This window comes from Mesoplodon mirus (assembly GCF_964341445.2).
Source record: "Mesoplodon mirus genome assembly, chromosome: 14".
Lineage (NCBI taxonomy): Eukaryota > Metazoa > Chordata > Mammalia > Artiodactyla > Ziphiidae > Mesoplodon > Mesoplodon mirus.
The window spans coordinates 65,784,293-65,807,491 of NC_138990.1; the positions used below are offsets into that span (position 1 = coordinate 65,784,293).

At 37.5% G+C, this 23,199-nt stretch overlaps 1 protein-coding gene across 39 annotated transcripts in view; it reads right to left on the minus strand.

The window, feature by feature from the left end:
- The window catches only part of NRXN1 (neurexin 1), a gene marked incomplete at both ends in the record, with an annotated part of 1,125,847 nt that overhangs the window by 15,151 nt on the left and 1,087,497 nt on the right, over window positions 1-23,199 (minus strand). For 24 of the 39 annotated variants that reach the window (XM_082643222.1, XM_082643205.1, XM_082643199.1 and 21 more), the window contains one exon: window positions 7,525-7,612. In XM_082643222.1, the coding sequence (XP_082499348.1) occupies window positions 7,525-7,612 (88 nt within the window). The remainder of the gene's footprint in view (window positions 1-7,524; window positions 7,613-23,199) is intronic. The other 15 variants (XM_082643223.1, XM_082643212.1, XM_082643207.1 and 12 more) reach the window with 1 other exon arrangement.

Sequence of the window (23,199 nt, forward strand, 5' to 3'; positions counted from 1 at the left end):
ACTCACTATTTGCTAAGTAATTACCGTAAGTGGCCAAGCACAGTTAGTTTACATGTGTGAATAGAGCCCGCTGTCTCTAACTGCAAAAGGGACTGTACCCACTTTCCACCCAGATCTGGAAATCTGTCTGCCTTGTGAGGGGCCTCACTAAAAGTCAGGATAATGGGTTCACTGGCACAGGCTGAGCCTCAAGGATGCTAAGTAACTTCCCCAAGACCAGGAAGAGCTGCAGCTCGAACTAGTTCTATCTGACTCCAAAGTTACAATCATAACTAATACTCACTCCCTGTTGCATATCACAATTCTCACAAAATGCTCTTGAAGTTTTTCCAGTGTGGGACAATGATCCACTCCATTAGACTGTTAAACAAAAATTATCAAATCATAGAAAGGTGAAAATAGTTCACGTTAAGTAAAAATGGCTGTGTTCTGAAAACAAACAGAAACCATCTTTTGTTTGTTATTTTGTTTTCTATGATCTCCTGGTAGGAACTAATTTTGGTAAAGGAAATCAGTTGCCTGAAAAGGTGGAATTGCCTTCACTGACCAAGACCTTAGGCTTGGGCAAACTTTAGACAGGCTTCTTCCTGCCTCTAGGGCCCTGGCCTCCCTTTCCTTAGAGCATTTACTTTAGAAAACTGGTAAATCCAAATTCCTTCTCTACCTTTGATGTGTAAATATTTTTAAAGCTTCGTTTCAGTGTTATAACCCAGGACTATTTTTCTCAAGGACCTAGGAGCCCTCACTTTGAAATATAACCTTCAAGGAAGATAGCTCCCCATCTTCCAATTTCTGTGGGGAAAATAGGAGCCTACCTTGAGGGGGTACATGTTACTCCAACTCATAAAGCCACCTTCAGTCTTGAAGATATTTGAAGGAAAGGGTTTATTCTTCCTTTGGGTGAAGCCAATCAGCCAACACAGAAGGTCTATGGTCTATGATCCCTCCACCCCGGCTCTTAAAAACTTTCCAGTTTTGGTTTGTTTTGTTTTTCACAGTGAATTGAGCTCGGATTGAATTTTGGGCTCCTTCTACTGCAATCCTCTTGAATAGATCTCCCTTGTCTGTTTAATTTTGTCCAATGTAATTTTTCTTTTGACATTACTGTTCTCAGAAAAACAGGGGAAAAAGTGCAAATGATGTCTAATGTCTTTCTTCCATTTTAACCAAACATTTTTATTCCAGTTGTCTGGAGAATTAATATGGAAAAAAGCAGTTCTTCCACCAGCATGTCACACACTGAAAGCCACCTAGCCCATCAGAGCCCAAACTCCAGATGCCCTGTCCTGCACCTACATGATTAGCTAGGCCCTCGCCACTGACTCTGGTCTGACTCTGCTCAGGAGATGCTCTAGGTGTTTCCAAAAATGGAGCACTCATTACTGCTGTTTTGCTGGCTGCACCTCAAAACTCCCCATGTTAACAGCGATGTGTTGGCTATTACAGGCTAATTAAACTCGCTTTTGAATAATTACATAATAAATACCCCAAATTTAAATGTAGCACAAAATTATCTTCTAATCAGGCTCTAAAAATATGATCTAATAAGTAATATATTCCTTTAAATGACTGTGATTACTTATTTAATAAAAAGATGCACCTGGTTCAATATACATATCTTTATTCCTAATGTGGTTAATGGGATCAGTTCAATAGAAATCCTTTGATCTTTTCTCAAAATAGCACACTGGAAAACCACATGAAATTGCACAGTAATTGCAGCAAATTTAGCCTAATGAATAGTAGTACATGTAATGGACCTTTCCCCATCAAATTTAAATTTATGCCAGCCATGGAAATTATTTAAATGAACATTTAAAAAATTAATCTTATATTTGTGAGGTGCCTGAATTCTAAAAGAACAACCTTCTGCATTCCAAGAAATTAAAACCCCACTTTTCCTAAACTAGAGAGCATATTCTCTCTCTCACATTACAAAAAGTAACTTAATCTCTCCGAATCTCCTTAGCTATGAAAATATTTGTTTGGCCAAATAATGAAATAGAATAATGTTTACAAAGTACTAAGAACAATGATGAACACAGAACAGATCTTCACTGAATATTAGTTGTTATTGTGATCTATCATTACTCATGTAACCTGAACCCTGATCAACTGACAGCAACCAACAGTATTTTTTGAGGGGCTGTACCGATGACCTCATCCCCATTGGTTCAACTAATGTTTAAGAGCTTGCCCCCCAAATGACATTCCTTTTCTTCTCCTATAATTACACCAGTTTTTTAATTTAAAAAATTTTTTGTGTGTGTGTGGTACGCGGGCCTCTCACTGTTGTGGCCTCTCCCGTTGCGGAGCACAGGCTCCAGACGTGCAGGCTCGGTGGCCATGGCTCACGGGCCCAGCCACTCCGCGGCATGTGGGATCTTCCCGGACTGGGGAACGAACCCGTGTCCCCTGCATCGGCAGGTGGACTCTCGACCACTGCGCCACCAGGGAAGCCCCAGTTTTTAAATTATTTAATAGAGATTTTCTTTTTCTCCTTTGACAGAGGATTAACTGATTTGAGAGTGGCCCAATATCCTATTAGCTACCACCTGCCCACACACATACACAAAGAGAACAGACATATTATTCCAAGCATTATACATCTAAGAGGAAATTGTCCTTCCTAAATAGGGCTCCCAGGAAACAAGAAGCTGATCCTGTTCTCTTTGTAACAAATGACAAACTACTTTTGCATCAGAAGTTCTCACACCAAAGAGGGTCACTATCTCCATTTAGGTCTCAGATATCAACATACAAAACACCTTTTCAAATTTCTTCAGGAGTTTTGAGAAAAGAATCTATTTAGAAGAAGGCCTCAAAATCAAGATGTACTGACATGATTAAGGGTCACTGTGGAACTTCAGTGGTTTGTACTGTTGCCATTTTGTCAATTTATTAATAAATCAAAGCAGTCTGTCTTACAAAAACTTATGCTCCTGTGGAAAAAGAAGTCTTGGAAAATATGTATATTTATATAATACACATAGTAATAATAGCAAACACTCAGGTAGCACTTATCATGAGCAAGGCCTTGTTCTATAACATGCTTTCCATACATTAATTCATTTAATCTAACAACCATGTCTCTAGGCTGAGGGAAAAGCACAGAGGAGCAAGTGTTTCTGAGAAAAAGTGTGAAGGAAAAGTCATCCACTTTGTCACACGTCCAGGCAGCTAAAACCAGGCGCTTTAGGGCAAGGTTGACCTGTGACCTAGTTACCAATGGCTGTTTCTGATTTCCACCTGTCGACTAAGAGTTGGGGTTCAATTAGACCTCCTGAATTGACCAGCCACCCTCTCATATTCTAAAACACTGTTTATACCAATGTGAAATTGTCATCTGATGCTAACCACACAGGACAGTGTGTGTTTGCCCACCAATGTTCACCCAGGAAAAAGTAACAGCATTATGTAAAAGGGAAAATATTCTTTTTTATATAACTGAATTAGGAAAAAGAAAAGCCACCATTTATGCTCTACTTTATGCCAGGCATTGCAGTAGATGTCTTACATATATTAGTTTTATTCTTGTAACAACCTGAAAAGCAGGTGATATTTTAATGTCAAAGATAAAGAACCTGTTCATCATAAAGAACAGCTGAAAAAGCATCTGGGGTAGAATGAAAGATGTCCTTTTGTAAAATGGAACTGACGGTGCAGTTTCTATTTTTTTCTCCCAGAGTTTAACAGAGCAGTGGGTGCACAATAGTTCTCAACACTATTCAGTCAATGGTGAAACTGACAATCCACCAAATATATAATGTCCCTCTTCGTTAAGAGATCTGGGTGGAATTACATGGCAATTCAAATTTATCAAGCACTTCATAAAAGGTATTAATTTACTTGTGTTCAAGAAGATGCCAGATTTTTCCTGTTTGATTCATTAATAGCCTTAGGAAAGAACCTAAGTGATAAGCATAGCACATTTTCAGAGAAGAAGAAATCATTTTTGGAAGAGTTTTGGGTCACGGTGATTAGAGAAACTTCATATGTAAATATTCAGGGAGACTGAGAGACATTAGTGTGAAATACACAGAAGATTTGGGCAATCTACCTGTAAAAGTAATTATGCATCTCTTTACAAAAATATCTGCTTTCACTTGCTTAAGGAGTAGCAAAAGTGTATAGTAGGCACATCCAGTTCTAAATATTTAACCCAATATATTACTTTCCTAAAAAGTCAGTTTCCCAAAATACAACCTGCTGATATCTATCATGATTTTTATCGAGATATATCTAACAGTATACAAAGTCTAGTAACATCAGCGACTGCAATTTTTGATCATGTTATTTTATATTTGTGTTCAAGACCCAAAGCAAGTATGAAAAAAGCTATTTAAGAGAACAAGTACATAGTACATTAAGAAACAAAGACCTAGAGGAGGGCTATCCTAGAAGAAAACAATATTCAGATTATAAGAGGATAACAAAAACGACTCCTCAACTGCAAAAAAAAAGCAGTTGGAAAATAGGAAAAAAAAATCACATGAACTAAGAATTTCACAGGAAGTTGTCACACAAACAGAGCCAATTATGCCAAAAGAGCAACACTGCATGAATTATTAAGATGGGCATGAAAAAAATTATAGGGAATTGGATAGAAAAATCCAATGTAGAAAAGAGATCACGCTTACAGAATGTAATATAGAGAGGGAAACCATTCATGGACTACACTATCAAGATACCATCTAGGGGAGGTAAGATCACAAGAAAAGCCTACAGTGGAAGAAGCCACTAAAGCAACAGAATCTGAAGTTTAAGCCTTAAGAGGAATTGACGAATTGAAAACTAGAGAGTTAGGAAAGAAAGAAACACTGAGGATGAGAAGTTAAACTAGCCTTGGTACAAGAGTGTTGTAGCTTTCATCAGATGGGGTCAGTAGCTGCTGTGTCTTGTTTATCAGACAGCAGACTTTGGGGCTGTGGAACAAAATTAAAATTCATGCAACATATCTTGTGTGGAACAACACAAACAGAGTTCCTGCTTCAGGGAGCTGTTCTTCTTGCATGGCGGGGATGCAAGCTATATGTTAATAAACAAATAACAAACAGAAAAGTAAACACGATTCTTTCAGATAAGTGATAAATTAGTAAAGAAAAGAGGCAGAAAGGATATCTGGCATGTGGTTATTAACAAGCTACTCCTCACTTTCCATGGTGTTATAATATTTAACAAAGCCAGGTGAATAAAAAGAAGAGGAGGATGTCAAAATGGTAAAAAAAAAAAAAAAAAAAAAAAGTAATCTTTCTCTTTCTTTTTCTCCTCTTTCCCCACCCACACCATTCTGTGCTTAGGGCCGGCATCCCCAGGGAAAGGGAGAGACATTAAACTAGTCTATAAGGAATGGTTAGTAAGACCTAGAAGCAATGGTTAGAAGAACTGGATCATTTAACTGTGCTCAAGAAGGAAAAAAAAGTGACAATTTTAAGTGCAATTAGACTTCTTACACTGGAGCTACTAGGTACTCAAAGTGAGCACTCTATATAAAGAGGATGATAGCCTCCACTCAGACAGCAAAAGAACGATTCAGCCCAGAGGAAAACCAGCCAGTACTATAATTAGTAAGAAGCTATATTGCTTTCAGCATTGTGTTAATAGAGCGGAAAAAAACTGAAAAAGCATCAACTGCTCTTATGCTAACTAGGAAAACAAAAGCAAATATAAATACAAATATAGACACACACACATATCAACGTATAACAAACACCAGACTTCATTTATGAATGATCCATGCTGGAAGATCTTAGAGAAGCTACAAAAAAGACAGTCATGGCTGGGCACGTGAGAATAGGAGAAATGGGGAAAGGAGGAATTTGAGGGAGGGAGAAGGTAAATAGACGGACTGATGTCATGGACAAAAAAGCAGTAACTTTTTTTTTTTTCTTCCTTTTTGACTAACACAAGAGAGAAGGAGAATACCAATGAAAAAAAAATCAGGATTTTGACAAAGTGGTCCAGGATGGTATCATGAAGGGACCACATCTGTCTAGACAACCAAAAGGGAATGGTGTAGAGATCAAGAAACTGGAGGAATCGAATGGATGATCATCAGATTATATCAGATCACCTTCTAATAGCTGTGTATGAAAGATGGTTCTGGAGGCTGAGAATTTTGATATGTGGGGTGGAGGTGAGAGAAAGAAACACGAGAAGACAACCAGGATGGACCTCCCAAACCTTCTCCTGCTGAGAGATGGCAGCAGAGCTTCTGCTCCTCATGGGCACTCAGTAGCTGCTCTAAGTGCTGAGAGTAAGTGGCTATAATCGGGGGGGGGGGACAGGGGTGGAAGTGATATTCAAAAGGAGATGTAAGATATGCATCCTGAACCATTTTTTATCCAAATATCAGAACGAGTAGATTAAAATGATATTCTTCACAAGATTAGTTATTTTACTGTGACATGAAGTTCTCCTGTGGTTATAGGTGACATCTACAGCAGTCATGAGTTATCCAATAGTGGTTAGTCCATATCTACCTCAATGGTTTTGTTAACCTAAACAAGACAATTACTGAATTTCAAGAAACACTGCTTACAAAGGAAACTAATGGAAATGACCCTAATACTTGGTATTACGAATATTTGGAATCAAACCCAGGCTTTGAACCGTTCATTTTCAGGGTCCACAGCCACTGCTTGATGGTACAGGGCTGCAGGAAAGCAGTATTGATGTGTTAGTCACACCACATCACAAAGAAGAAGAAACTATGCATCACCTAGAGTTAAAACACATCAACTTGAATTTTAGGGAGACACTGGAAGACTCAAACATTTCTCTATTAAATGAATCAAGGACTGACTGTACCTGCTGTTTGTTTTACTATTGCCGTAATACTCTTACTTCTGAAATTCAGAAATTTATCACTTAAGATAATTTGCTGGCAGAGTGAGTGGTGGGGACTTTCTGTCAGTAGAAAGGTCAAAGAATTTTCCAAAATGCAATGCAATTTTTTTTTTTTTTTTGAGGTACGCGGGCCTCTCACTGTTGTGGCCTCTCCCATTGCGGAGCACAGGCTCTAGACGCGCAGGCTCAACGGCCATGGCTCACGGGCCCAGCCGCTCCACGGCATGTGGGATCTTCCCGGAACCGGGCACGAACCCGTGTCCCCTGCATCGGCAGGCGACTCTCAACCACTGCGCCACCAGGGAAGTCCATGCAATGCAATTTTTAAACTTTATAATTTTATTATGGGTGACCCAAGAAAGATCCCCGTATATGGTTATACTGAAAATTATATCGTGAGCTAATGGAATGTGAACAATAAGGTACCAGCCTTGTGTGCTGTCCCCCACTGCTTTTTCTGAAATACATAATCTTGGTGGGTTTTGTTTTAAAAATTATTTTTTCAATAAATGTGGGGAAATGTAACCACGTAAAAAGTAGGAGCTCTTATCTCACAATGAGGCATTTTTTCATAGGGTGGACTTCTAGACATAAATGCAAAGATCTTCTAGGGACTACAGCATGCAGCAAAGATTTACAGTAAAGCAAAGAAAGTAAGAAAAAAAGTCGACTAACCTAACCCACCTGAGCTCGGCTCACAGGGGTCAATGTCCTCGTCATCGCTGGGACACTCTGCTGAGGCCACAAGGATGTCATCTGTGGTCTGTAAAAGAAACACATGCAGTAGATTAATTTAAAGGGACCTACCAGATCTTTTCATCTTGTCTCGTGCACTAGCAAAACAGCACCTGTGTTTACCTGACAGATCGAGAAACCAAATTCAATTATTTCCCTTCCCGAGGACACAGAGCTTACATCCTTCAGCTTATTTTAGATCCCTCACAGAAGAATTGGCATATTTGTGAAAACTTGATTCTAGCTTATTTTACATGAGGATATGGAAGTGGTGGCAGCCAACTTGTAGATACCCGTCCATTTAACTGCACAGGGAAGCTGCGCACAGGAGCAGACAGAGGTTTAAAACAGCCTGGCAGAAACAGATGATTTGAAATTTATTACAGCCCTGGAGTGCTACAAGGTCTGCATCAGTAGGCTTTATGCAGTACTTGTGCTCGGCTTCCTAAAAGCAGAACAACTATATAACCTTTTATATTCATGACCAGGTAGAATTTGATGTATCTTTGAGATATAGCTTGTCTTTATTAGGAAACACAGATTAAACCAAGAATATCTTTCACTGATGCAAAAAGGGAAGCAAATATAGTCCATTGAAGCTACTTTTTAAAATTTGTGTTGAGCTTTCACACTCATTACAAAGTTCTCATCTTTGTAATATTCAGATAGCAGGTAATGTTTCCCCATTGTCCTTTCCATCATTAAGGTTTTAGAATAAATGAAGAGTGTATTGGGGGGATGATATTTTACAGCAAATAGGATAGAGGTGACAGTTTTCTTTTTGACATTCTAGTTGCTTCACTGCACTTACAGCAAAGAAGATAGATAACCATCACTGTAATAAAAAGCAGAGTGTGTAAAACCTAGCAGTTAGTCACATAATCAACACGTTTACAAGCAGCAAAGGTTGTTCTTTACTGCTGCTTATAAGCAACAATAAACTCAGCACAGATATTGCATGGAAACTGTGAAGGTTTGCATCAGGTTTGGCTAATGCTAAGGTAATACAGAGAGAATTCAAGGTACAAGAAGGAAAATATCTCATTACCTCGGCTAAGGATTAAGGAGATTATAATTGTCTAGATGATACTCAGAACTGCAACACTGATAAAGTCCTTATTTAAAAGTAGAATTACAGTAATACAGGTCTTAAAGAAAAATCAGATATATGATATGATATACTTTTATTAAGGGAGTGTCTAATAGTCAGAGGGTAAAGTATAAATATATAAATGTTAAGAGAATCGCATTATTTTGAAAAGTGGAGACAAGGGATGATGCGCATTTGTGGCAAAATTAGGCTCAAAAATGTTTCAAGTACAACGTCTTTAATTAATCAAGAATAAAGAATTTGTCCAGATGCTAGTGCTTCTCAATGTAACTTTAAATAAATGCAAGCATTTAATAGTATTTTGAGATGGTTTCATGTTATTCTGCTCTTAATTCCTCTAACACAGTTGGGAGACTGAATTCATTTATTTTGCTGCCATCATTTTAAAAGAAGTTCAAATACCAGTTTTCCTGGAATTGTAACTGTTAATGCCAGTGAGAGCCACTAGCAATTGGTGTGACAGTCACGTAGGTATCGTTCAGTACCGTGAGCTTTAAAAGGCAAGAATCCATCCTCTTTCTGGCACGAGCACATCTTGCAGGATAACGTCCAAACTGACTTGATAATAACAAGTTATTGGATTATGAGGTCTGGCAGGTCAATTGTTCCAATTCGCCCCAGAGCTGATAATCTGTTTTTTAAAAGCCAACTTCAAGTGGAAAGCTACCTTTTTTTGAAAACCACAGTGGATATTTTAAAAAATTAATTTCATGGTTACAAGAGAATTTCTCATTTTCCTTGAGGAATTTTTGTTCTTGGAGGAGGAGGGGGAGGAGGACGTGGGTAAGTTCTTTAATCTAGTTCTTCTCACCCTGGCAGTGATGTTGCCCCCTCTTCCCCTCCTCTACCTGGGAAGACATCTGGAAACGTCTGGAGACATTTTAGTTGTCTCAGCTGGGTTGAGGTGGGAGTGGGTGAGCTACTATTGGCATCTAAAGAGTGGACACCACAGATGCTGCTAAAAAATCCTAAAACGTACGTGACAGCCTTCCCACTACAAAGAATGATCTGACCCAAATGACAATAGTGCAGAAGTTGAGAAACTCTGCTCTAAAAGCTTAAAAACTGTTCTGTACCTTGTTTTTCTCATCTGAAAAGAATGGAGAGCATAGTCACCGTTGTTGTAAAGATTAACTTAGTCCATGAAAAGTACCTAGAATAGGACCACATTTTAAATAGTTATAAAAGTTGTGGTATATTACCAACATTATTGTTTCACAAATGGAACACCAATTTAATATTTTTGCACTATATTTATAAATAATATAATTTTACACATTAAACTGGAAGTTGTACATGTGAATTATTCTCAACTTTAGATCTCATGTTAGCTTTTATATAAAAATACAGTAGCTCTATTGGTACTTTGTTGAACTAAGTTTCCATCTTTTGCTGCCTAGGTTCAAATTCTGAATTAGAAGTCAAACATCGAATATAAATAATAAAGGTTGCTTCCTAAAAGAAATTCACGGACTAGAAATGTGTAACTCTGTGTAGTGTTTCATGCAGACTAAGTTATTTAGGCTGCAAAGTTACATTTTGTTTTAAAAGTTGACCTAATTTTTAAATTCAACAGCCTTTCCGAACAATTCCACAGAAAACAGAAAGTGTTAGAGAATGTTCTCAGTGTTATCTTTCACAAAACACAGTACCTAAAATAACAAAAGATGTCATACAATGAACAGTACCTCCTATAGCCTTTTACAGTAGGAAAAATATCACTGTACAAATTCGACCCTATTGTACATCTATATTTTAGTTTTTAATGCACTTTTCCTGATAAAATGAATACACATTGTTTTCATATTTTTCTCTCAGAAATTAAAATCCAGCAATAGTCTTGGGGAAAAATGCCTTGATAGAAATCGTCACTGTATGGAAAATCAGGAAGTGGCTCAAGTATAGGGAGAAAAATCAAATTTCACTTCATTTCAGAGGCTAAATTAACAAAACAATTTTCTAGCCAAGGCTGTGTAATTTAAATTTAATTCACCGTGTTTGGAACTGCCTCCCTATGACATGCTGTTGAAGAAACTCAAATATGTCACATTAATCAATTCTATTCTTCAGTATACTTTTCTCTGATGTTTATAACCTTTTTCAGAAGAGACAACATTCTGAAGGAGACACAACAGTGATCGAGCAAAAGCATTAGCTTTACATAACCGTCCATTTAGATAAGGGTCCCTAACTGTGCATTCAACCACTCACAGGTCAAAGTGCATGCTGATCTTCCCTAATTCACAGTGGTGTGGACATTTTCATGGCAAACATCTGTTCTTGTTCAGAATGTCTACTGAAACTGCTTAGGTCTCCTTACCTTTAGGGGAAAAAAATGATTTGCACACAATTCAGGAAATAAAGGCATCAAAACTTAATTCACGTGTTATATGGATAAACACCAACCTGTATAGGGTAGGAAAATTTAATCAGAATGGGGGAGAAAGGATGTCCTTAATGTACAGTAAGAAGTTAGACCAGTTTTTTTAATGTCCAGGGTTATTAGGCAGAGACCACTTGGTGGGTTAGAAAGTAGAGAAACACTGATGTATTTTTGTTCTTTGTATTTTTGCTCTACAGAGAGCCTTTTTCCCCACCACCACCTTTAATGGTAGAATTTGCTGCATATTCACTTTTTTGAATATAGCACAATTGCATATCTGTGTGCTAAAAAGACAGGATGAGAGGATAGATAAACTTAGTCTGTAATATTATATCCTTGCTAAGACTAGCATTCCTAGACCTTATTCCTCATGGTAAACAGCTTTGCTAAAGAGCGGTAAATTCTGATGAAAAGACCCACAAGAAAACTCTACCAGCGAAAATCTGCTTTGTGAGAAAAAGAACATATTCCAACTGTGCAAAAGGATGTCCATTATGAATTTGATGCCCACAAAGAAATTCTTGATTTACTCTAAAATTTCGATTGAAACTTTGTTTCTAAAACAGCGACAGTCTATCCAGCTATACATCCAAATACAATGTAAAAAAAAAACAATTGTCTCAAGCAATGGTGCTCACTCATGTAACAGTATTTAGCCTAATCTCTCACTGCTGTGATGGACATTTATACTGAGCTGACTGAGACAACTGATGGACTGAGGATGGTGCTAGCTGACATGTGATATGTTTGGCTAATTGACGGACACTTGTTCTGATACTTTTGTCTACATGAAGCTGCTCTGGAAGGGAGAGAACATTGATGTCTGCCTTTCAGCACTGAATCTGATAGTCTTCCTTATCAGATTTATTGCTAGATGTGTTTTCTTGAAAAAAGAAAAATACCAGGATTCACAATTAGTGACACAAATTCCTCAAGCTACGTCTGAACCATTGCACTGATAACTTATGGGGCAAGAAGTTTCTAGGAGGTAGGGAAGTCACAATTTTCACCAAAAGGAAAAACTGCAAAAAAATAACCCAACTGTAATACATATATAGAATTCCCCAACAGTGGGTCAATTTGATCAAACCAAATCACTAAACAAATATGTCAACTTGGTAATTTTAGTTAATCCTATTAAAAATGTAGAAGGAATTTAGAGACTTTGCATAGATTCTATGGTAGTTTCCATTGTCTCAGTGAAGCTTTTGGTTCTTATTTGTCATTTGTTTCTCTGAGTAGCAGATGCCACATAAAGATATCAGTCCCATGCTCACTAATCTAATAAAAATAAAAATAATAAACTGAGATCCAATACATGAAGGATGAATTTTAGCTCCAGCACATGAGTAACAAAGAATATGAAGATCAATTAGTCACCAACAAATGAGTCACTCATCTATCCATAGCATTTTCTGGTGGGCACAAAATATGGTCACTACCTAACAAGGCACAAATCGTGATTCCTACCTGCAAATAACTTATTGTGCCCATTCTATTCTAAAGCAGAAGAACACATCACTCATTAATACAAATAACAAAATAAATTCTAATAGCTTATTTTGATTGAAATTTAACAGTGCTCCCATATCTACTACTTCATTAAATATTCACCAACGACACACTTATGCAGAATGCAGGTGGAGATGCTATTATTCTGAGTGTTACAGTTAAGTGCCTGCTCAAAAAAAAATACCCACTTTGTGACCGCCTGGATGGGTGGGATAGGGAGGGTGGGAGGGAGACGCAAAAGGGAGGGGATATGGGAACATATGTATATGTATGACTGATTAAATTTGTTATAAAGCAAAAAAAATAAAAATAAAAAGTAAAAATAAATAAATAAATAAAGGATCATACACCATGATCAAGTGGGGTTTATTCCAGGAAGGCAAGGATTCTTCAATATACACAAATCAATCAACGTGATGCACCATATTAACAAATTGAAGGAGAAAAACCATATGATCATCAATAGATGCAGAGAAAGCTTTCAACAAAATTCAACACCCATTTATGATAAAAACCCTCCAGAAAGTAGGCACAGAGGGAACTTTCCTCAACATAATAAAGGCCATATATGACAAACCCACAGCCAGCATCGTCCTCAATGGTGAAAAACTGAAACCATTTCCACTAAGATCAGGAACAAGACAAGGTTGCCCACTCTCACCACTCTTATTCAACAGAGTTTTGGAAGTTTTAGCCACAGCAATCAGAGAAGAAAAGGAAATAAAAGGAATCCAAATCGGAAAAGAAGAAGTAAAGCAGTCACTGTTTGCAGATGACATGATACTATACATAGAGAATCCTAAAGATGCCACCAGAAAACTACTAGAGCTAATCAATGAATTTGGTAAAGTAGCAGGATACAAAATTAATGCACAGAAATCTCTGGCATTCCTATATACTAATGATGAAAAATCTGAAAGTGAAATCAAGAAAACACTCCCATTTACCATTGCAACAAAAAGAATAAAATATCTAGGAATAAACCTACCTAAGGAGACAAAAGACCTGTATGCAGAATATTATAAGACACTGATGAAAGAAATTAAAGATGATACAAATAGATCGAGAGATATACCATGTTCTTGGATTGGAAGAATCAACATTGTGAAAATGACTCTATTACCCAAAGCAATCTACAGATTCAATGCAATCCCTATCAAACTACCACTGGCATTTTTCACAGAACTAGAACAAAAAATTTCACAATTTGTATGGAAACACAAGACTCCGAATAGCCAAAGCAATCTTGAGAACGAAAAATGGAGCTGGAGGAATCAGGCTCCCTGACTTCAGACTATACTACAAAGCTACAGTAATCAAGACAGTATGGTACTGGCACAAAAACAGAAATATAGATCAATGGAACAGGATAGAAAGCCCAGAGATAAACCCACGCACATATGGTCACCTTATCTTTGATAAAGGAGGCAGGAATGTACAGTGGAGAAAGGACAGTCTCTTCAATAAGTGGTGCTGGGAAAACTGGACAGGGACATGTAAAAGTATGAGATTAGATCACTCCCTAACACCATACACAAAAATAAGCTCAAAATGGATTAAAGACCTAAATGTAAGGCCAGACACTAACAAACTCCTAGAGGAAAACATAGGCAGAACACTCTATGACATAAATCACAGCAAGATCCTTTTTGACCCACCTCCTAGAGAAATGGAAATAAAAACAAAAATAAACACATGGGACCTAATGAAACTTAAAAGCTTTTGCACAGCAAAGGAAACCATAAACAAGACCAAAAGACAACCCTTAGAATGGGAGAAAATATTTGCAAATGAAGCAACTGACAAAGGATTAATCTCCAAAATTTAGAAGCAGCTCATGCAGCTCAATAACAAAAATACAAACAACCCAATCCAAAAATGGGCAGAAGACCTAAATAGACATTTCTCCACAGAAGATATACAGACTGCCAACAAACACATGAAAGGATGCTCAACATCTTTAATCATTAGAGAAATGCAAATCAAAACTACAATGAGATATCATCTCACACCAGTCAGAATGGCCATCATCAAAAAATCTAGAAACAATAAATGCTGGAGAGGGTGTGGAGAAAAGGGAACACTCTTGCACTGCTGGTGGGAATGTGAATTGGTACAGCCACTATGGAGAACAGTATGGAGGTTCCTTAAAAAACTACCAATAGAACTACCATATGACCCAGCAATCCCACTACTGGGCATATACCCTGAGAAAACCATAATTCAAAAAGAGACATGTACCAAAATGTTCATAGCAGCCCTATTTACAATAGCCCGGAGATGGAAACAACCTAAGTGTCCATCATCAGATGAATGGGTAAAGAAGATGTGGCACATATATACAATGGAATATTACTCAGCCATAAAAAGAAATGAAATTGAGCTATTTGTAATGAGGTGGATGGACCTAGAGTCTGTCATACAGAGTGAAGTAAGTCAGAAAGAGAAAGACAAATACTGTATGCTGACACATATATATGGAATTTAAGAAAAAAAAATGTCATGAAGAACATAGGGGTAAGACAGGAATAAAGACACAGACCTACTAGAGAATGGACTTGAGGATATGGGGAGGGGGAAGGGTAAGCTGTGACAAAGTGAAAGAGTGGCATGGACATATATACACTACCAAACGTAAGGTAGATAGCTAGTGGGAAGCAGCTGCATAGCACAGGGAGATCAGCTCGGTGCTTTGTGACCGCCTGGAGGGGTGGGATAGGGAGGGTGGGAGGGAGACGCAAAAGGGAGGGGATATGGGAACATATGTATATGTATAACTGATTAAATTTGTTATAAAGCAGAAAAAAAAAGTATACCTTTAAAGTGCTTTGAAAAAAAAAAAAAACACAAATAGAACTACCATAAGACCCAGAAATCCCACTACTGGGCATATACCCTGAGAAAACCATAATTCAAAAAGAGTCATGTACCAAAATGTTCATTGCAGCTCTATTTACAATAGCCAGGACATGGAAGCAACCTAAGTGTACATCAACAGATGAATGGATAAAGAAGATGTGGCTCATATATACAATGGAATATTACTCAGCCATAAGAAGAAACGAAATTGAGTTATTTGTAGTGAGGTGGATGGACCTAGAATCTGTCATACAGAGTGAAGTAAGTCAGAAAGAGAAAAACAAATACCGTATGCTAACAGATACATATGGAATCTAAGGAAAAAAAATAAAAAGGTCATGACAAACCTAGGGGTTAGATGGGAATAAAGACACAGACCTACTAGAGCATGGACTTGAGGATATGGGGAGGGGGAAGGGTAAGCTGTGACAAAGTGAGAGAGTGGCATGGACATATATACACTACCAAACGTAAAATAGATAGCTAGTGGGAAGTAGCCACATAGCACAGGGAGATCAGCTAGGTGGTTTGTGACCACCTAGAGGGGTGGGATAGGGAGGGTGGGAGGGAGGGAGATGCAAGAGGGAAGAGATATGGGAACATATGTATATGTATAACTGATTCACTTTGTTATAAAGCAGAAACTAACACACCATTGTAAAGCAATTATACTCCAATAAAGATGTGGGAAAAAAAAAAAAAAAAAAAAAGAGTCATGTACCAAAATGTTCATAGCAGCCCTATTTACAATAGCCCGGAGATGGAAACAACCTAAGTGTCCATCATTGGATGAATGGATAAAGAAGATGTGGCACATATATACAATGGAATATTACTCAGCCATAAAAAGAAACGAAATTGAGCTATTTGTAATGAGGTGGATGGACCTAGAGTCTGTCATACAGAATGAAGTAAGTCAGAAAGAGAAAGACACATACTGTATGCTGACACATATATATGGAATTTAAGGGAAAAAAATGTCATGAAGAACATAGGGGTAAGACAGGAATAAAGACACAGACTTACTAGAGAATGGACCTGAGGATATGGGGAAGGGGAAGGGGAAGCTGTAGAGAGGCATGGACTTATATATACTACCAAACGTATGGTAGATAGCTAGTGGGAAGCAGCCGCATAGCACAGGGAGATCAGCTGGGTGCTTCGTGACCGCCTGGAGGGGTGGGATAGGGAGGGTGGGAGGGAGATGCAAGAGGGAGGGGATATGGGAACATATGTATATGTATAACTGATTCATTTTGTTATAAAGCAGAAACTAACACACCATTGTTAAGCAATTATAATCCAATAAAGATGTAAAAAAAAATACACATTTGTATACTCATTTACCCAATTTGAATGTGTGAACATTGGTATTCATGAATATTTAGGGCAAAACTGAAATATCCCTGACAACGGCCAGCTTTCACATTTCTTTAATGTTTTTTTTCCTCAATTGATGCCTTAGGTTATTACAAAAAGTGACCAGAAATCAGCTGTCTGCTTGGAAAAAGACAGACTTGAAAGCCATTCAATTTTCTTCAGAATCTTCCTAACTGTTTAAAATGTATGCAATGGTTTCAGAACAGTGCAAGTGAGTTGAACAGAAAAACTCACCATGTAAAGAGGTCACAAATATTTTACTCATTCCAACATGCATTTTCATATGCATTTGATAGTGGTCATCCTAATAGGAAAAACTCTAAGGGGAAGATAGGGATATGGAAATAATGCCACAGAAAAATGAAATTATGAGAGGAAGAAATGAACTGAATTCCTGCTTAATGAAACAAAAACATATTTTTGCAAAGTTATGCAAAAAAGTAAACATGCAAAATAAAAACCTGGTGTCAGGAAGCTTGAAGTTAAATTTATCTTTTTAAAAAAAGATAAATTCTTATATTTCTTTGAGCTACTAATGACCTCTATGCTCATACCGCATTTCCATTTTTAGCCAAAGCAAATAGGAGAGCTGCCCAAAGAAAAAGTTAAAGTGAAGTTTAAATTTTCAGGGATGATTTGGAATATCTATTCTCTTGGATTCTCATGAATTAGAATTTGGGAGTGAAGGACCTCCAAAGAATGCTGGTAGTGATGTGGAGATGCTGAAAGGGAAACTAGAATATGCATGTGATTGAATGTGCTCCCTCTCTGTTTGTTTTGTTTTTGAACAAAGCCCTTTCTGAAATGGGTTTGGCCACTTCCAAATAAATACTGACAGGTGTTTACAATGCAAATCTAGGCTTCTAGCTGTGTTAATATGAATCTTTAGTCTAACTACTGTGACTGAATGGACTAATTAGTCACACAGGTTGAACTGAAAATCCTTATTGGTAATGAGGCCAAAACATTTTATAATTGTAAAATGCCAACGATGGATAGTTTCAACAAGATGCCTCCAAAATCCAAGCTTTCATCGTTGGCATCTAACATGTTAGGAAATGGAATCATGTTTCAGTCAAGCAGTCATATATCTTCTTGTACTGAGCCAGACACTAGTGATCATTAGTCTAAGGTCTTTATTTTACATATCAGGAAACTGAAGCTAGAAATTTAAGTGTTTTTGTTTGACCACATAATTATACTGCTAACTAATGGCAAAGCTATGAGATTATCCCGACCTCCAATAGACTGTGATTGTCTCTCATCCCGGGTGACTTCTATCCATCCATCCATCACTCACCCAGTCATCCTCCTATTCATCCATCCATCCATCCCAAACCATTTTGTTCTTTAAAGGATTTCATGTGATTATAAAGATACACAATGAAATAGATTTAAAATAAGTTAAAAGGTGGCAAAGGAGAGTACTGGCTTTTATATAAGTAACCACTAAAATTATCATGAAGAAAACACACACAGATATCAGGAGACATATCCACAGCTGTTGTACCACTTGATATGGCAGCACATTAAGTTTCACTAGAAACGGAACAAAATGAATGCTAGAGTTTAATTTTTTACTCCAGTTACAAAAATTCAAACATTGACAGAACTGCAGTTACTTTGAAATGAAGTCAACCCAGAAAGTTCTTTATTTAAGTGCGGTAATCTTTTCTTAACTTATTTTTTTTAAAGACCTTAAACATCTTGTCTCTCATCTCTGCACATAAATGCATAACTAAATTCTTGGGGACAGAAAGAAAATGTAGATTATTGAATCTTTTCCTATTTTTCCCCTTGACTTAGAACAGTGCAGGTCACGCTGGCTACAAAATGAACTCTTTTGTCTCTCTTCTCATTCATCCACTGATGAAAACTTCCAAGGTCTCTCTTATTAACTTCTGTTTTCACAACTTAAGTGCCAATGAGATATTTAGCTTTGTCTCTCTCACACAACCATTATTAGGGTATTGTCAAATTATCTTAATACATCTTAGGGACAAGTAAATGTAGGTGACCATTAATTAATAATACTGTTGCTTCTCCAGGTACAGACATCCATTCATTGGTCAGAAGGAGCCACAGGCAGCTAGTTATCCAGAATACTTCTTTTCTACTGGGCAGGACCATGACCAATGTCCCCTTGATAGAGCTTCAACTTGGAGATACGTGAGAACTTCCATCCCACACAATGCTTGGAGTCTGGGACAACAAGAATTAGGGATGTGGTTGGAAATCATGTTGATGAAGTTGACAGTTGGTTTCCTGATTTTTTTTTGGACCCATTTGTTGAATATATGCAAGGTTCTATACTAGTATCTTGCCAATATCTGAGCAGCACCTCTATGAGTGTTTCTATCAAGGAGTGATTGACAGTAAATGTGATCTCCCTTAAATGTTATAATGTTATTTTGTTCATGCACTAAGAGATCCAATCCTTGCTGGTTATAGTTAAACTGGAACTCCAAGCTTTCACATCTGACTATTTCATTTCTTATGTTGAATACTTCGGTTCGTTAATATATATTTGGAATGTTGTACTGTTGAACCACTTCAGTTTAATTTGCTGCATGCTGATCAATAATGGAAAATATATATCAAGTCTCAATCTGGATCTCATAAGTAATATGTATCATCTTGAAATGATTTCTGTGTTCTCAACAGTACATAAGAATATATATACTATATAGGCAAATATATATACTATGCATGTATATATATACTATATATGTGACTAAATGTATATATATAAATATATAATCATTTGTATATGACAAAATAACTTCTCTATCTCATAGGGATATTATTGGGATCCATTTTTTTAAATTAATTTTTTTAAGTCTTTTTAATTAATTAATTAATTTTTATTTTTGGCTGTGTAGGGTCTTCATTCCTGCACGTGGGCTTTCTTTAGTTGCAGAGAGCCGGGGTTACTCTTCATTGCAGTACGTACGCTTCTCATTGCAGTGGCCTCTCTTGTTGCAGAGCACGGGCTCTAGGCCCGCGGGTTTCAGCAGCCGTGGCACATGGGCTCAGCAGCTGTGGCTCGCGGGCTCCAGAGCGCAGGCTCAGCAGTTGTGGCGCACGGGCCTAGTTGCTCCGTGTCATGTGGGATCTTCCCGGAGCAGGGATCGAACCCGTGTCCCCTGCATTGGCAGGCGGATTCCCAACCACTGTGCCACCAGGGAAGTCCCCAGGGATCCATTTTGATATGTGTGAAAGCACTCTGTAAATATGAAAGTTCTCACACGGCAATGTTTATATGTTATTATTACAACTAATACAGAATTATTTTTGTTCCTCACATGACAATATGAAGAACAGTTCTGGGGAGTGCTTAAAGAAGGCAGCTAAATATCCACTCAACTGAATATATTTCATTTTTATGTCTTGAAATCCTCTTGTCCCCTCAATTGAATAGGATCTGTATCTCTCACTCCAATTGGCCCCTCACATAAATGCTGCTATTCTTGGGAAGATCTCTTTTACATCAGAATATGATTCACTTCAGCATTGCTTACTGAGTGCCCATGTTTCAGTCTCACTGGTAACCTACAAGATGGGCAGTGCCAATCTACGTCCGGCACTGTGATTCCTTCTTCTCCATGGCAGCGCTCTGGGAGAGTTACTGCACAGATGCAGGGCTACTGGAGTTCTCTCAAAATTCTCCTCCTTATTCACTTTCCTGAGACTTAGAAGATCGTGACTATTTGATTTATTTTATGCCCGCATCCAGAGTTTACTCTAAATCATGCCCTATTATATCTAGAGCATTTAAATGAATGGAAAATAAGAAAAAAGAGATCACGTAGCAAACACTGCTAATTAAAGGAGAGAGAGACAGACAGAGAAACAGACAGAGAGAAGGAGAAGGAGAAGTAGGGAGGGGAGCTGAGGGGAGAGGAAGAGGAGGCTGATTCTAAGTGTGATCCATGCAGCACAATACTTCTTATTATAGTGGCTGTATTTGTAGTTATAACAAAACATTGCCCATGGTCATGTTCCCTATATGGATTAATAATACGCGAATTAACTCCCATAAGACACGGAGCAATATTTTCTTAGTGCCTTAGAACAGTAGAGGTGTGCGCCTTTCCAAATTATATTTAAATCTAAAAGTTTGAGAACTGCGTAGGTGTATGTTTTATTTCATGTATTTCTGTGGGACAGAATTTATGTCTGTGTTTTATAGCCCTCGAACATCTATCACATCTATCACAGTTCAACAGAGTTGATTTAAAATGTCATCACCATTGATTGTGGTGATTATTTCACAATGTATATGTGTATCAAAACATCAACCTAAAACAATTTAAATTTGTCAATTATATGTCAATAAAGATAGAAAAAAATGCTATCATGCTCTAAAACCTGGCTTATCTTCTTTAAGTGTCTGGAATTTCAATAAAAGCACTTGATGAAAATAAGTATGATTGTGAAAATAGAATTAATAAAGTTGAATGAAGGATTCATCTTGACTTAAAAAATAGAAGATATATTACACAGGACACTTGCATTGGTAGAATCATTTCAAATAATCTTATTCCTGGTGGTCATCCTCTCTAAGTTCATTACATCTAGGTGTATGTTTGCCACAATTGCTCATTTATAACAGCTCTTTAAATCTCAAAATAAGAGTGAACAAGTATAGATTATTTTCCAGGCGTATAACTCCTAAGAGTGGGAGATGAGAATTGTGGCAAAAATCACACTTTTTCAAAGATTTTATCTGCCTTCTAACATCTCTAGAAGTGACAATGAAACTTTGTAACTAGTTTTTACATTATACCTCATGGCTGGAAATTTATGGCAGAGAAATAGCAAAAAGTGACATTATCTTTAACTGCAAAGAGAGAATGACTAAAAGTTAGAAGGAAGGAAAAGCTAAAAATGTCTTGCAATAAGTTGGTCTGCCTGCTTTTATGAAGCATCCCTGTCCGTTGAGAAAGCAATAAGATATAGCCTGCCTTAGAGAAAGGGCCAAGAAAAAAAAATAGTTGACTGCCATTCTGGGGTTTTTTTCCTGTATAATATACCCCCAACTCTTCCAGTCTCCCCTGAACTCTATTGCCATAGTCTTACCTTGTAAATACTTTCATTGGATTATAAGGAAACTATGCCTTTATAATGTTTTCCTTCAAAATCTAACTACAGGATGAAACTTTATCTTCTTTCTGAAATAAACTGCATGAAGATAAGGGCTGGCTGAGAACAGCCATCAAATTCAGACTAAGACTTAAGTGCAGGACAGAATGCACTCACAAAATTTGCATCTTTTGATTGATTCTTCCATGCATTCACTCATTCATTAATTCATTCATCCATTCACAATCATTTATTGAATACTTTTGATTAACAAGGGGTTATATACAGAAGAGGAATATAATATGGAACCAGACTTCCCTCCCTTGAATTGCTTGGAGAACTTCAGGAGTATGACAAATGGAGGCCATCTACCTATGAGCAGAAAATCCTCTCTCTACCCCTGAGCATAGAAGGAGCATGGGTATTAGAGCTAGATGGACTGGGCTGAAATCCCAGCTCTGCCACTTATTAGCTGTTGATGTTGGGCAAATTATCTAGCTTCTTTAGGTTTCTTCCTATGTAAAAATGAAGTTATTTACAGCTATTTTGAATTTTTATGAGGATGAAATTCTCTAGGGCTAGATAGGCACAATGTCTAGCACAATGGCTGGTACTTAGAAGACGCTGTTGAGAGTATTTACTATGTAGACACAGCTGGCTCTGTACACATTGTCACTTTGCTCTCCTTGAAACATGGGAAGAGAAGTTTATCCTAGCCCTGGATTTCTGTGATCTTCAGACACAGACATTCCCTTCACAAAGGAAGTATAATTTCCTGGCTTAAATTCATACTTCTATGTTTAAACATCCTATAAACAGAGTAAATTACATATCTGAAGTGAGAGCTCTTTTTAAAACACCTCAAAAAACATCATAACTACCAGTGTATTGAAAAGCCAAGGGGCTTCTCTTCTCTTCTCCCTAGCTGCATGATGTAACCAAGCATTTATCAAATCCTACTGTTTTCGGAGTTTGGAGACTTGAGCTATTTGTTCCAGGTCCCTTCTAGTAAAGAGAGGGAAACCCTAAGTCGGTACAGTCAGGAGTGCAGTATCATATCACTGCACCGACAGTGTCCAGCTCAGGAATAGATAGTGGTCTCCCGGCCCTCCATCCAGTTGGCACCCAACTCCTTCAGTTTCATATTTGGGTGTAGTGAAGATGAAAATAGAGGCAGGATTAATTAGTCACTTTTCCCAAGTTTCTCAAACATGATTTGCCTTTTTCAATTCTTCCCTAGGTTTTATTGAAAACTTTAAGCAAGGCCTTTGAAAAATACCAGGGA